The 16,530-nt window shown below is 32.9% G+C and overlaps 1 protein-coding gene across 2 annotated transcripts; it reads left to right on the top strand.

Moving 5' to 3' along the window:
* Nucleotides 1–4: 4 nt before the first annotated feature.
* Nucleotides 5–12,297, top strand: LOC133199350 (monocyte to macrophage differentiation factor-like). 2 transcript variants are annotated; one of them, XM_061335159.1, is made up of 8 exons: nt 5–54; nt 2,204–2,263; nt 2,485–2,566; nt 2,680–2,837; nt 6,144–6,218; nt 8,878–8,979; nt 11,527–11,596; nt 11,686–12,297. In XM_061335159.1, exons 2-8 carry the CDS (start codon nt 2,220–2,222, stop codon nt 11,893–11,895), a joined length of 741 nt encoding a protein of 246 aa, XP_061191143.1. In that variant the 5' UTR covers nt 5–54; nt 2,204–2,219; the 3' UTR covers nt 11,896–12,297. The 2 variants fall into 2 exon arrangements, with proteins under 2 accessions (XP_061191143.1, XP_061191144.1); XM_061335160.1 differs by lacking the exon at nt 5–54 and adding an exon at nt 1,889–1,912.
* The last annotated feature ends 4,233 nt before the right edge of the window (nt 12,298–16,530 follow it).

Raw genomic sequence — 16,530 nt, 5'->3', positions numbered from 1 at the left:
CATAGCGTATTTAAATAGCGTATCAAGAACATGATTAACATCGCGTTGGAAACGGTAAGTGACACAGATCAACCAATTTTTTGCTATTAATTCCTTTATTAGTGAAATAATCATCAACAAATTTGCTACCGACTCAAATGTCCATACCTTCGGCAAATGAATAGAATTTTTAAACTGCAAAAACAAATCCGAGACTCGCGAACATCAGAGGAGTCTGCAATTTTACCAATGAAGTGAAAGGCATAAATCCTACTATAGTGAACTTCGCCTATTTCTCATTTATTTTCACTTGATTGATAAAAATTGCCGCCTCATTTGGGAACATTCTTACTCAACAGTTTGAGTTCAAGAATTTGGCTTCAACGTCTCGAGCAATCTTTACCTTACAAAAGGGTTCTTTCAAAATTTACTTTCATCTTTACAACAGGAATATCTGAATTATGCGCATGGGATATATTTTCCCATACCCTTGCACGTAGCATCGTTTTCAAAGGGAGGGGCAGAAAAAAATTGACAAGATACTTGAAAGAAAAACTAAAAAAAAAAGGGGGTGTGTGTCCAAACTGCAATAAAATGTTGGGGACCAACCAACCTTTTAAATGACTATTTCCATTGTTCTTTGAAAAAAGTGAGGGTGGGGTGGGGGCAGGCCTCCTCTGATACTATGTGCCTGCTTTCTTAACTATCAATACACTAAATTCAGTTGATTCCATGCAAGCCTGTGTACAGAACGTTGCTCCATTTACCAAGATTGAAGAAAAATGCCTCTATTTTTAAGCTGCATTATCATTAAAAGTGTAAATTAAGTAAGTGACAACATTTTAGTTTTGTCTTTTTAAAGTGCTCTTTATAATGTTGATGGTAAGAAATGAGCAACAGTCATGACAGTAGATAGAATGTTCTATCGGTAAAATGATAAATGTCCTACGCACCCGGTTTAATGATAGAATGTGATCCGTGCATTGGCAATGTAGCAAAGCAAACATGGGCAATAACTCTAACTCAGTGCATTTACTATGAAAAATCTAGAGAGTTCCGAATGTCAATATGGCATGTAAATTTGAAGAGAGTAAAAAATGTTGAGAAAAAGTGTTGAATTCTCCCATTATTTGGATTAAATTTTTGGGTGAAAGGTATCCATGATCTCAAAAAGGTTTGTTTTGATTAATTTCATAGTTATCCAAAATCATTTCGGAGCGATGCTGTAATTTTCTGCTACATTACGAGTGTATGTGAGGCATTCTCATCGTGATGAGGGCCTCTCCCGAGACACAGATTATTCTAACTATCATGTCAGTAGCAAGTACATTTCATGCACTAAAGATAAAGGTTGATCTAAATTGTGGGCAGAGTACCAGGGCTGCCTTAATTGGAACCCGGTTCAAGGCCGCTAAGGGGCAATCTTGTTGAAATTTATTCCTTTGATCTATTCATGTAAATTGTTACACAAATGGTCTAAATTGTCCTGATTAGGTAAATATCCATCATCTAGCCCATCAGTACATCACATTCTTAATCATTGTTAGGTAAGAATTGATCTTTTGAGATGAACTTGACGAACTCAAACTGATTTGGTAAGTCTGTTTCTCAATGGCTAGTAAATGATATCATTGACAATTCTCAGTGGCCTTTTTTTAACTAGATAAAATTTCAATTTGAGATAAATCCAAACTGGATATCTATTGTAAAAAAAAAAATGTACAAGTGATCTCTCTGAGAGGATCAAAGATCTATTTTAATAAAACTTTGTAAAGGGGCAAAACCATTGAAAAATACTGGGTTTTTTTCCTGTTTCATGTGAAAAATTAGTATGACTGAAAGACAATAGTGTCTAATGCTGCAAATGTACAATATTCTCATTTTCAGAGAAAAGATAATGCTGGGTGCAGTTTTGCATCACCCAAAACATTAAGTGAGTTGTAAGTTTCAGTTGATGTGTTCTGCCAACAACTCATCTAACTGTCAGTGTGAGATACAACCTAAAGAACCAACTACCTTCCTCCTGTTGCCATCCCCTTTCACTTTCACCCAAAAGAAAAAAAATCAAGCCCTTTTCAGTAATGTCAAATGAACTATTTTGCAGGCATACAAAAGAATTTCAACTATAATTGTCTCTCACCTTCTTAAGTACACATACATTGTACTTGCTATATTTGTAATTTACTCCATGATGTGAGAACTGAGAAATGAATTTATATTACAGTAAATGATTCATCAGTATGAAGACCATGAAAAGGATATCATCACAGTATGACTTTAAGAGGTACTTTTAAATGATTTTAAGTGTATTTGATACTTTTTGTTCATTTTCATGTCATTGATTCATGTACATTGTACATTTACATTCTGAAAGCATACAATTAATTTCATAAATATCTTATAGTTTTATAGCTCTTTTTTATATAATATTTATCAAAATGTTGATATAAAATTCTACTGAGCCAAAGTCAGGCTTGTTTATTTTTGTCTGGACTTTATTCTTAGGCTGATGAATCCCAGGGCAAAGAAAGGGGAAGCATATGTACCAACAGATGTTGAACACATGGCAAATATAATCACACACGGGGTATGAGACAGTTGATAATACATTTTTCTTTCTCTAAAGGACAGTGTTAAGAATGAAAGTACATGTTAAGTGTTTTTGGTTGATACATTTATTAGCATTCTATGATCTATCAGGGCTGCATTGTCCCCAGTATCCTGGCCATGTTGTGGATGCTGTACATTGCTCAGACCCGCCTCCAGTTTCTGATTGCTGTTGTGTATGGCTGGGCTCTTGTTGCCCTTTTCTCAGTCTCCTGTACATTTCATACCTTGGCATTCTCAGGAAGATTTCAGTAAGAAATGTTATCACCTGTTTTAATAGAATTTAATAGTTAACAGATAAGCAGACTAATATTATAGAACTTTATTTGTAATGTGTCAAAAATGCATATATGAGCATTTTAATATATACATGTAGATACAGTACATGTATTGTTAGGTGCCATATAAACTCAGTGTATGATTACATAATGGGCCTTGTGAATAATTGATTTTCACATTTATAAGTGTTATTTCCCTTTGTTGGGTCAGTCTAGGTCAACCATGGTATTTTCACTTGATAAACAGGGTTGTCAACTAGTAACCAGTTACTTGAGGACCCATAGAAACATCTGAGTATTGAATACTAAAATCAGTTCCCAAAAACTTGGGGGAAAAAATCATGCAGTGACATTGTTATTGTTACATATTTGTCAAACACATTGTACTTTCAGGAATCAGTGTGCCGCTATGAATTATAGCATTTTTTTTAGTAGCAAAAGTGCTTAATCTTCCTAAGTATGAAAATATTTTAAATGAACCAGCAATTCTAAATCTATAAAATGTCAAGTATGTAAAACTGGATTTACTAACATGGGAGGCTAAATAATATTTAAAAATTTATTTGTCAGGCATGCAATCTGATGATATAATACAAATGATATACTTGACATGATAGTTATGGATTACATGCAGTTGCGAATATTTGAGAAGATGAATATAGCAATTCACTCCAAAGTTTCATTAAATCAAAATGTTTGTCATAATAAACTTTGGCTTTTAAATCCTGAATTACATTTATTCATAAAGAACAACATATAATCATGAAGATATATGGGTTTGAATTGTGAATTTTCCTTGAATAATGCTCGATCAGAAAGTCAGACGAGTAACCAGTTACTAAAAATTGATTGATTCGATAACCCTGTCTATAACATTATCAACTTTATGGCATTATATATATATATATATATATATATATATATATATATATATATATATATATATATATATATATATATATATATATATATATATATATATATATATATATATACCTTATGTTTTTTATGTTGCCCCATATTATGGCAATAAAGAGAGGATACATAATTATCCAAATCCAAAAGCTTTTGAAAGTTTAAACCTATTACAGGTAAGGTACAAAGAATATACATGAGAAATATGTTCGTAATGCTGACAAAGGGAGATAACTTAAGATTTGGAAAGTCATCTATAGTCTTTAATACCTTTATTTTATTCAGAATAAGTATTTTAACACCTAGTAAAAAATGTAGATCTGACCCCGTCTGTATTTGATGAGTTAAGACTGCGGAACATTAACTGGCAAAATTGGAAATATGCAACTTACGTCATTTCCATATGTCGCAGTCAAACACTTGATGATATACAATGAAATGGGCGGGTACAATTTGACACAGACGTCTGCGAAAACATTGGATTGAAATTGCAATTCGAAATTTATTTTCAATCCACCTGAGCTATTTTTCGCAAAGTTATAATGTATGATCAAAACGACAAATAATTTCAGTTCCCAAATACGTATAGTTTGAAATTAAAGTATAACAATTTTCTATTTTGAGGACAAACAAAAGTTATAGAAGATATAGCCACATGTATATTCTTTTATGGGAAGACCATTTGATTCTAGAAGTTGGGGGGGGGGTGGGGGGGGGGGAGGCTGGCAAATTTTGTCGAATCAGATTATTTATGGTTATGTCTCACATGAAAGAATATATTAAATATTTGTAGGATGACAAAAGACATTATTTATTTTCATCTTCACTGAAAAAAATTTGAAATTCAATTTCAATCCATCTGAGCTGTTTTCAAACCTTAAGTGTGAATGTATGATTCAAAAGACAAATAAATTCAATTCCCAAATACATATTGTTTGAAATTCATATTTATTGTGAGTTTTTTAGCCTATAATTTTAAGGACACGTCAAAGTCCTAGAATACAGAGATTATTTTTTCAGGGGACGGCCATTTGATTCTAGAAGGGGGGGGGGGCTGTCAAAAATTGTCGAGTCAGATCATGCCTTCACATGAAGAATATATTAATTTCTAGGATGACAAGAGCTTTTATTTTTTAGTTTTTTCTTCTCTGAAAAATGTTTGACAAACAAAAACAGGGAGGGGTTGTACAAACTAAAATAAAACGTTCTTATTCATTTCCAAGATCGTTCAGCCTCCCCTCTCCAACCCCAACACACACATACCAAACAGAAGTCAAATATTTGTCCCTTTATATTTCTTTAAAAACATGGGATAGAAAATTCTGATTTATATGTATTTCAAATTATTTGTCTTCAGTGTCAATCAGTAACACTGTGCGTTCTAGCGTAGCTGAGGGGGATTGAAAATGAATTTCAAATTGCAATTTCAATCCAATGTTTTCGCAGACGTCCGTGTCGAATTGGACCCGCCCATTTCATTGTCTATCATTAAATGCTGAAAATGACGTAAGCTACATATTTCCAATTTTGCCAGTTAATGTTCCGCTGTCTTAACACTGAAAATAAAGAATTTGCATCAGTATATTAGTCATGAGTACTAATATGTATATTTTGATTTTCAAAAATTTTGTATTTTACTCTAGCTGTATTGTAACTGAAAAGGTAATGTATGAGGTGCCACTCATAGAGTAGAAAGTTCAGTTGAACCATCAAACTAATTTTCTCAAGTTTGATATTGTCAATGCACTTTTTATTACTTTGTCACAGTTTTTTTTAATGGGGAAAAAAAAGAAAGAAAACAAAACTAACAAACAAAAAACAAAAAAACCCATAACAAATCAAACCCCCCCCCCCAAAAAAAAATAAAGTAAAGTAAATAAATAAAAAAAGGAAAAAAACAACAAAATCACTTCTTTGGGCTGGAATAAGAAATGGTTGGAAATAGTCATCTAAAAAATTTAGAGCTTTGAGCATGTATAAAATTGTTTAAAAATGATTCTAAAGTTTTGGCAATGTTATTTTTTTGTGGTAGTCTTTCTCAGCTATTGTATTAAGCTTGGACATTGTCATTTTGGAGAACTCAGCTGATTTAGTTTATTTGCTATTTCTCAAAATTGTATCATTGTAAAAGGCATAAACATTCATATGCAATAATAAATACATAATTCTTAAAAATGTATGTTACATCTTTGGAATGTAATATTGCTCTGGAGAAAAAATACAGAGTACATTTGAATGATAAAGGTTACGTTAATATTGTAGCTTTGACTATAATGCTGTACTTTGTTTTGTTTTAGAGATTATGAATGCTATTACAATTAATCATGTACGGGAAATATTAATGTTTGTTTACCTTCTTTTCAGTAAGCTGAGGCATTTCTTCCATGTTGCTGACAGAGCTGTGATATATATATTTATTGCCTCCTCTTATTCTCCCTGGTAAGTGATAATCCAGAAGATAACAGACATTGTGTGAGAGGTGAATACAGGTGACATTTAGATGAAATATGTTACCATTTTATTAGCTCACCTGAGCTGAAAGCTCAAGTGAGCTTTTCTGATCACATTTTGTCCGGCGTCCGTCTGTCTGTCCGTCTGTCTGTAAACTTTTCACATTTTCGACTTCTTCTCAAGAACCACTGGGCCAATTTCAACCAAACTTGCCACAAAGTATCCTTGGGTAAAGGGGATTCAAGTTTGTTCAAATGAAGGGCCACGCCCTCTTTAAAGGGGAGATAATTAGGGATTACTGAAAAAATAATGGCATCATTTAAAAATCTTCTTCTCAAGAACCATAGGGCCAGGAAAGATGAAACTCATGTGGAAGCATCCTTAGGTAGTGTACATTCAAGTTTGTTCAAATCATGACCCCCGGGGGTAGGGTGGGGCTGCAATGGAGGATCAAAGTTTTACATAGAAATATATAGGAAAAATCTTTAAAAATCTTCTTCTCAAGAACAGCAAAGCCATGATGAGTCATATTTATATGGAAGCATCCTCAGGTAGTGTAGATTCAAGTTTGTTCAAATCATGACCCCCGGGGGTAGGGCGGGGCCGCAATGGAGGATCAAAGTTTTACGTAGAAATATATAGGAAAAATCTTTAAAAATCTTCTTCTCAAGGACAGCAAAGCCATGATGAGTCATATTTATATGGAAGCATCCTCAGGTAGTGTAGATTCAAGTTTGTTCAAATCATGACCCCCGGGGGTAGGGTGGGGCCACAATGGAGGATCAAAGTTTTACATAGAAATATATTGGAAAAATCTTTAAAAATCTTCTTCTCAAGAACAGCAAAGCCATGATGAGTCATATTTATATGGAAGCATCCTCAGGTAGTGTAGATTCAAGTTTGTTCAAATCATGACCCCCGGGGGTAGGGCGGGGCCACAATGGAGGATCAAAGTTTTACATAGAAATATATAGGAAAAATCTTTAAAAATCTTCTTCTCAAGAACAGCAAAGCCATGATGAGTCATATTTATATGGAAGCATCCTCAGGTAGTGTAGATTCAAATTTGTTCAAACCATGGCCCGCGGGGGTAGGGCGGGGCCGCAATGGAGGATCAAAGTTTAACATAGAAATATATAGGAAAAATCTTTAAAAATCTTCTTCTCAAGAACAGCAAAGCCATGATGAGTCATATTTATATGGAAGCATCCTCAGGTAGTGTAGATTCAAGTTTGTTCAAATCATGATTCCCGGGGGTAGGACGGGACCGCAATTGAGGATCAAAGTTTTACATAGAAATATATAGGAAAAATCTTTAAAAATCTTCTTCTCAAGAACAGCAAAGCCATGATGAGTCATATTTATATGGAAGCATCCTCAGGTAGTGTAGATTCAAGTTTGTTCAAATCATGATTCCCGGGGGTAGGGCGGGGCCACAATGGAGGATCAAAGTTTTACATAGAAATATATAGGAAAATATCTTCTTCTGAAGAACTGCAAACCATGATTAGTCATTTTGATATGGAAGCATCCTCAGGTAGTGTAGATTCAATTTTGTTCAAATGATGACCCCCAGGGGTAGGGTGGGGCCCAATGGGGGATGGAAGGTTTTACATAAGAACATATAGAAAAAATATTTCTTCTCAAGAACAGAAAAGCTATGTTTAGTCATATTGATATGGAAGCATCCTCAGGTAGTGTAGATTCAAGTTTGTTCAAACCATGACCCCCGGGGGTAGGGCGGAGCCACAATGGAGAATCAAAGTTTTACATAGAAATATAAAGGAAAATATCTTCTTCTGACGAACAGAAAAGCTATGTTTAGTCATATTGATATGGAAGCATCCTCAGGTAGTGTAGATTCAATTTTGTTCAAATGATGACCCCCAGGGGTAGGGTGGGGCCCAATGGGGGATGGAAAGTTTTACATAAGAACATATAGAAAAAATATTTCTTCTCAAGAACAGAAAAGCTATGTTTAGTCATATTGATATGGAAGCATCCTCAGGTAGTGTAGATTCAAGTTTGTTCAAACCATGACCCCCGGGGGTAGGGCGGAGCCACAATGGAGAATCAAAGTTTTACATAGAAATATAAAGGAAAATATCTTCTTCTGACGAACAGAAAAGCTATGTTTAGTCATATTGATATGGAAGCATCCTCAGGTAGTGTAGATTCAATTTTGTTCAAATGATGACCCCCAGGGGTAGGGTGGGGCCCAATGGGGGATGGAAAGTTTTACATAAGAACATATAGAAAAAATATTTCTTCTCAAGAACAGAAAAGCTATGTTTAGTCATATTGATATGGAAGCATCCTCAGGTAGTGTAGATTCAAGTTTGTTCAAATGATGACCCCTGGGATAGGGATGAGCCACAATGGGGGATCAAATTTTTACAAAGGAATATATGGGAATTTTTTTTTTAAAATCTTCTCAAGTACAAAGCCATTTGTTATATTGACATGGAAGCATCATCAGATAGTTTAAAATTCAGCTCCCCCTCCCCCCCCCCCCCCCCCCCCCCACCGGTCTTTTCAATACTGAACTGATTGTGCTTTTGCCTAGCCAATGTGCTCAGGTGAGCGATGTGGCCCATGGGCCTCTTGTATAATAAATACAGTCAATAAAACTGTATTAAAATTGTAGGTTGACTTTACGAGATTTTGGAGGAATTGAGGATGAAATGATGTGGCTTATTTGGATAATGGCAGTCTGTGGAATCATTTACTCCTACACCTTTCATGAGAAGTAAGAAAATATCAACAAGAACATACATATTGAACATACACGTTGACATACTGAAATATTTACAATGACAGTCTTTGTCTGAAATAAAATAGAAATTTAGCAAACAAATAGCTTTATATCCTCATAAAACCATTTGCTCATCATGTACCAGAAGTGCCTCGCTGTGTGTGGATTAGTAATACACTTAGCAGGGCTTTCAGACTTCAATTTTGAACTATTGAATAAAAATAATGTAAATATCTTACTTTTATGACCCCATCATGAAATGGGCGGGGCATATCGTGTTACCTTTTTCAGCCCATCATTCCACATTTGTCATTCCGTCATCATTATACCCCCCGCAAACGAAGTTGAGGGGGGGTATATTGGAATCAGCTTGTCCGTCTGTCTGTCTGTCTGTCCGTCTGTCTGTAGACGAGATTTTGTCCGGACCATTTCTTGGAAACTATTGCAAGGATTTGTCTGAAAATTTGTACACTTATTATTTGCCATATGAAGGTGTGCACCTGGTATTTTCATCATGATTGGATAATTCTTTTTGCATTTTACAGGTGTTTTTTTCATTTTTATTATGTGGTTTTGTCTGGATCTGTTCCCAGAGACTATTGCATAGATTTGTAAGAAAATTTGTACACTTATTATTTACCATATGAAGATGTGCACCTGGTATTTTCAACATTATTTGATAATTTTTCTGCATTTTACGGTTTTTTTTTTTTTCATTTTTAATTATTGACTTAGTCATTTCGGGTTCATGTCTAAGGTTTGAGACATAGAATCTAGAACATCTGTACAAAAAATGTGAACTACAGCTTAAAACAACTCATTAGAACTAAAAAAAAATCACAAAGTATTAAAAACAGTTTTTACATTACACAGCAGATAGTGTAAATCCATTTGTCCCTTGGGAGTAATGAGTGGACATGCATCCAGTTAAAGATTAATTAATGAGTTCAGTGTGGGAAGCTGTTAGGGCATCTCTGATCAAGCAGGTCTTATCTATATCTCCTGGGAATTGGGCAGAAAGAAATAAAGATCTCTGTTTCTAAGTCTCTTAATTGTAATTTATATCTGTCAAAATACATAGTTACTGGAACCAGCCTTTTATTTTTAAAATGAGTTTGATATAAAGGTATTAAGATCAATTTGATTTTGTATAATTAATTATGATAATTTTTTTTTCAACAATCAATTTGCAGAATGTCATGTCTCACAAAGATGACAGATAGTTGCGAACTATTTTTTCAATGTAATAAAAAACACTGTAATTATGAGTATTGATGTTTTATTAGGCTGCACCTTAATTTCATTCATTAAAAAAATATGAGTAAATTTTCACTATAAATTTAAAGCAAATTGTGAACACCTCTCACATCTAGAAAATATTAGTGATTTGGTACCTTCTCTGAAAAACCCGGCGGGGGGTATTTGTCCCTTTTGGACAGTTCTAGTTTGTTTTCCAGACTTTTTTTGCTGTGTTTTAAATAGATAATGAGCTGATTTTTTTGTATATGTCTTAATTGATATTGAAGACTTGCAGATCAAGTTTAAGTTTGAATATTTATTGACCCAATTTTACAAAAATTATGGCCCTTAGACTTTGAAGATTCCTAATAATTAACTGTTTAGCGGACATTATTTTGCTGTGAATTTCTTTCAAAAGCTACTTCTCTTACAGTTTTTGTTCAATTTCAGTAAGACTTGGTACACATGTAGACTACACAAAGATGCGTAATTCTCTTTATTAGTTTTTGATTATGACATATGGTGTTGCCATGATTACTGAAAATAGAATTACCGTTTCTATGCAATTTCTCCTACAGTTTAAATACAATTTCTGTAAGATTTAGTACATAAGTAGACTTGACTTAGGCGGTTTTTGATTTAAATGATCAATGTTGCCATGTATTAGTATAAATAGAAATTTCTGTGAATTTTTTCAAAACATTACTACTCCTACAGTTTTGGACATTTCAGTAAGACTTGGTACACAGTAGACTACTAAGATACATCTTTTTTTTATTATAAGTACACACCAGCCAGTAGAGCTACAGTCTCATTCAGAGACTTCTGGTTTTGTTTTATGATGGTGATCAAAAAGTTTGCTCAAGTGATAATTTTATGCATAAATGCCTTTGACATTTACTCATATTATCATGTAAACTGTTTGATCACATCATAGAACCAAAAAACTGGACAGTTAATCCTGAAAAAAAAATTGTTTATCAATAATAAAAAATTGTACAATATATCAGCACATGACTCACTTCAACACTAGTAACAATGTGGTTGGCATTTTAAATCCAAATATTGAGCTCCATTTTGTCATTGGGTGCATAGTAAATTTTAGCTCCACAAAAACAACCAATCATGTATCAGGTGCCTTCGAATAACTCTCCAAGAATGCCCATTGTTTTGGGGCCGTTACAATTACATGAAGAAATTGTAAAGAGTATAAATTTCAATATTTTTTTTTTTATGTATAAATGTTAATTACCAGAGAAATTTTTTTTTATACCCTAAATACAATGAATCAGTCATTTCCAGGTACAAGGTATTGGAGATTGTTCTCTACTTAATCATTGGTGTCTGCCCTGCAGCTGTGGCTTTCTTAATGGTAAGACCTGACCAAGTTTAGAACTTCTGAATTCTCAATGTATCTCAACAGTTAATAATTTCTTTACAATAAATCTTTTATTGTTTCAGAGAGAACCATCTGGGATTTACGAGCTATTTCTAGGAGGCATTACATTTGTACTAGGTGTTGTGTTCTTTAAGAGTGATGGAGTAATTCCATTTGCTCATGCTATCTGGCATCTGTTTGTTCTGGTTGGTACAATGTTCCATTATTATGCTATCAACCTCTACTTAATAGGACAAGAGGTAGATGAGATCAATATTAACAAAGAAGCATAAGCATCTGTCCTTATTGTTTTATGAACTTTTACAATAGGTATATTTATATTTTGTTGAAGGTTCTGTTATTGGTGTGTAGAATGTCATGTTTTGAAGTTCTTGCTGGCTGTGATTTCCGACACCTATGTTAGTTTATAAACTTTTTCATAGGCAGTCTTTTTATACCCTGTGTTCGTTCTTTAACACATTTTAATGTGTTGTTAAGCTTATAATGTTTTGTAGTAAAATTTTAGTCTGAGATTGTTGAGGTCTATGAAAGGAAAACTAACTAACATATTAACTCCAATACATCTTTTTAAATGTATTTCACAGGTGCTAAAAAAGCTCAAATCACTATTTTTTTTATATTTCTAATTTAAAAAAAATTATTTATTGCAAAGTAAATTACATTATGCATTATAAAATATAAGGCACATTATTTAAGTTACCTATTAAAACATTTTACCTCCTTCTGAAATCTTAATATACAAAGCTCAAAGATCAGCATGTACATGCTCTGATAAGCTGTATGGCTTCAAGAATAAATAAACAAACAGCATAATACTGACTAGGCAATTTGTTTAAATCATTAATATCAACAATTAACCTATTTCACAAAAGAGATGACAAGTGACAGAAACTAAACTATACCCCATAAGAAGATGGGTGAACATGACGAGCAAAAAGCCTATAGTGTGACAAACATGAAGGTGAAAAATTAAATCTCAATTATATCAAAATTTTCCTTGATATGTCATCTAACATTAAAATATACTTTATGTAAAATCTCTACAATTGGCAAAAATCTCACAAAGATTGAAATTATTTGCTTATGAAATATTATACACACCCTAAAGATGCCAAAAAGAGTCATTTTCTCATGCTATTACACTATTTTTCGATATGAGTGGGTCTTCGCTCCATTTTTTTGAAAGTTAATCTTCATAGTTTGCATAAAATTAAACATTTTTTGGTCAACAAAAATATGGAGCAAAGACCCACTATACCTTAAAAATATACTTTTATGACATAACATTCGCATCTTTTCGAGAAATACTTGAAGTCCATTAAGTCAAGGGTCATATCACAAACATGATTTAAATGCCACTGTTCATCAGGACTTGTGTAGTCTAGTGGTTAGCGCACTAGTCTTGAAAGAAAATGATCCTCAGGATTTTTATTGCTAGGGTTCGAGCCTCACGAATACCACATTATTTTTTAAATAAAAGAATAAATTTTGTCGAGAAAATTTTCCTCAGAAAAGTGTTGTTTATCATAGTTTTGTAAATTTCAATAATGAGAACTTTACTCTAAATGCTAAATTCACAAACTGAACATGATTTTTATATATCTGAAGCTATAGGCTTTCTGCACGCTATGTTCGCCCATCTCCTTTGTCAGTGAATGTCTTGTGATGCCAGTTAATACAATAATTCAAGTTATTATTTATTCAAGAAGGAAGGCATTCTCATATGTCCATCTGCCTAAATGTACATTTGATGATAAACCAAACTTAAAATACCCCTTCAACTGGTATCTCATTTCATTCACTAGTAAAATTATGTGTAAAAATGTGTATTTGATACAGAAACATGGAAAAAGATATAGCGCACTTAGTATACGACATTGCCTACAAGATAACCCATTTAAAAACATCCAAAATATTTCAATATTGTAAATTATATCTATTTGTAGTACGTGTAACAGGAAATTTCAATTTAAACATGATAGTAGGCAAAATACTGGGAAAGGGCACTATACTTTTTGCCCTTGTTTTTTTTTTGCCCCTTTCTCCCACGGGTGATGAGGGCTGCCTCTCTTTTAACAGAACTGTTTTTAGACAATTTTAAAATGGACTGAAATCGATTGTGATTGGACAAAAATAACATGAGGTAAAAATTACCCTGAGTATATACAGTGCACATGTTTAAAAGACAATTTCTAAATTAAAAGATTGTATTTTTTTAACAATGGCATGCACATCATATTATAAATATTTTCTTTTTTCTTTGCGTTTTTTTTTTTTTTTTTTTTTTACATCAGAGCTATGAACAAATTATTTATATTTCATTACTTGTTTGTCTTTAAAAGAAATCTATGTATATTTTTAAATAATATGTATTTTATATAAGGTGTTCATTTAACTAAAATCCCACCAGAATAGTATTTCAAAATGGTTGCATGTTTTCTGGAACACCCTGTATATTAACTGTCTTGTTTCATCAAAGATGCAGTTAAAATGTCTTTTAGAGCACTGATGAATTTGATTTTGTGTTTAAGCAATTGATTCATGACTAATTACAAAATGTCTTTTTAAATCTATTTATTATTTTTGTTTATAAACGTTTTCTTGCATAAGGAAATCCAGAATTTTTCATGTCTCAATCTGACAGCATGACATCTAAATTTTGGTACTCAAAACCATGTTCATATTAAAAACATTGTAATGTAAAATACTTAAAGAATTGTCTCTACTTTTTAATGAATATTTTAATAATCCTGACTTGATTTGTGAGTGCTGTTTTGGTAATTATTGTTTTGATGTTTTTTGTTCTCAATGTTTTTTCGTTCCAGGGCGGTACATATTTTATAATAGCATTGACAGTTTTTTTTGCCTTCATTGTTGTTCATTTTTATATCCCATACTTTGCAATACCTGATCAGGAAATAAGTAGATCAGTATCCATATTTTTGCAGAGAAATCCATGAGACCACCAATACCTAGTTATAATCGACTGGAGACAGTCAGTTTATTTGATTTTTATTTTTCAATGAAAGGAAAGTGAGACTGGTTTCCTGGTATGAACTGTTACTTACATATTCACTAACCTGATTTTATATGTAAACTTCTGGAAGAGGTGATTGTCTTTTTTGAGAGGTTAGATACTTGAAGAGTGACAGAATAAGAGACCTGTAATATCCCAGTACTCTACGTGTTGTGACTATAAAATACTGTATATTGGGTAATTTTGGTGCTTTGCAAAAGTTACCTTTTTTGGCAGATCGTCAAAAAAAGCGCCAACATTTCTATAAAGTTTATTCATGCAAATGTGTATTTATCTGATTATATTCATTTAAAAGAAAAAAAAAGAAAATTTGCCATGTTATAAAACACCAATATTCTAAACTCCTTCCTGATATCAAATTTGCCAAATATTCAGGATGCCAAAATATCCCAATATACGGTAAAATATTTCAATCAAATGACAAGAGTAATTTTAAGAAAAGAACAGTGTGTACTATAGTGAAATGCTGGCATTGTTACAGAGGTAAGTGTCTTTGATGTACCAAGATATCAGGGAGTTACATGAATTGTGATACATGTACTCATTTTATCTACAGGGTTGAAATTATCTGAGAAATTTTCTGTATACATATTAATGTGATTTTGGCTTACCATGATCTTTAGCCCTTCCGTTTTTTCCTTTGTACTTAAATTATTTGGTGCAATATTGTGGAAGGTGTGAATGTGCAAGTTTTTCAACATTGTTTTGCCTAAATATATCATATACATGTACATTAAATGCTATTTTTTAGTATTTTATAAAGCAGGTTTCAAAATAAAACATGCTTCTTGTTCTTCTTAATGCATCCCTGTTGGTTTTTACAAACTCAAATTAAAGACAAGTCAGCTTTCTAACACCTTCCTTTTTTTATCAAAAGAGGGCCCATTGGCCACATGGCTCACCTGCAACACCTCTTCCTGACAAATATACTGTGGTCACCAGATTCAATAATTTGAATTTTTAAGTCCCTCATTGGATGAATTGTTCGGAAATAAGAATTAAGCCTGAAGGGCAAGGTTTTTATTTTCTAACAAGATCTCAGCAATCAGGGTATATTCTCCAACAATTCCTCCAATGTTGAATTATTTCTATTCTCCTACAGCAGATTTTAAAACTTCTATATAGAGAATCAAAGATGCTAGATTTCCACATCAACAGAAGTGTCTTATGACATCACAACTGAATGATACTCCTCTTCCATTTGCACTTCATGCATTAGAAAAATTATGAGGTAGAAAACTTTTGTCCCACCAATTTGCATTACATTTGAAAGATTCCCTGATCCTTTTCCTAGTGAGAGCAGTCTAAATTAGAGAAAACTTAAAAGTTATTGATAATTTTGTTTTATGACATTTGTGATTTGTTGAAGAATAATAGCTAAATATTCCAAAAGCTTACTGTGAACTTTTAATTTAACTTGCCCCAAAGCTCCAAAAGACATAACTAATAATATTTGATGAATGTGGGGCTCAGCATGTGCAAGATATTTACTTAGAATTATTTAAAAATGATAAGCTGTCAAAATTCAGAATCAGCACTTTATGACCTACTTTTTTGGATTGACAGACCTCAAGCTTCATGATGCATCAACTGATGATCCTTTTCCTAACAGTGTGCAAAATATGTTACAAAACCCCCACATTTGTGTATGAATAGCCATAAACATTTTAATACCGAATGTGGGGCTCAGCATGTGCAAGATATTTACTTAGAATTATTTGAAAATGATAAGCTGTCAAAATTCAGAAGCAGCACTTTATGACCTACTTTTTTGGATTGACAGACCTCAAGCTTCATGATGCATCAACTGATGATCCTTTTCCTAACAGTGTGCAAAATATGTTACAAAACCCCCACATTTGTGTATGAA

This window comes from Saccostrea echinata, unplaced genomic scaffold (genome assembly GCF_033153115.1).
Source record: "Saccostrea echinata isolate AGI-Se365-2 ecotype Australia unplaced genomic scaffold, CSIRO_AGI_Sech_v1 ptg000034l, whole genome shotgun sequence".
Classification (NCBI taxonomy): domain Eukaryota; kingdom Metazoa; phylum Mollusca; class Bivalvia; order Ostreida; family Ostreidae; genus Saccostrea; species Saccostrea echinata.
The sequence above is the reverse complement of the archived record's forward strand: the minus strand, read 5'-3'. Positions and strand labels throughout refer to the sequence as shown.

What these genes read in the sequence shown, in the direction of transcription:
- LOC133199350 (XM_061335159.1), top strand. Translation starts at nt 2,220, where the DNA reads ATGAAGACCATGAAAAGGATATCATCACAGTATGACTTTAAGAG. An exon ending in GCCTCCTCTTATTCTCCCTG is followed by an intron (nt 6,219 to 8,877) that starts GTAAGTGATAAT and finishes TTAAAATTGTAG; the next exon opens with GTTGACTTTACGAGATTTTG. An exon ending in TCCTACACCTTTCATGAGAA is followed by an intron (nt 8,980 to 11,526) that starts GTAAGAAAATAT and finishes AGTCATTTCCAG; the next exon opens with GTACAAGGTATTGGAGATTG.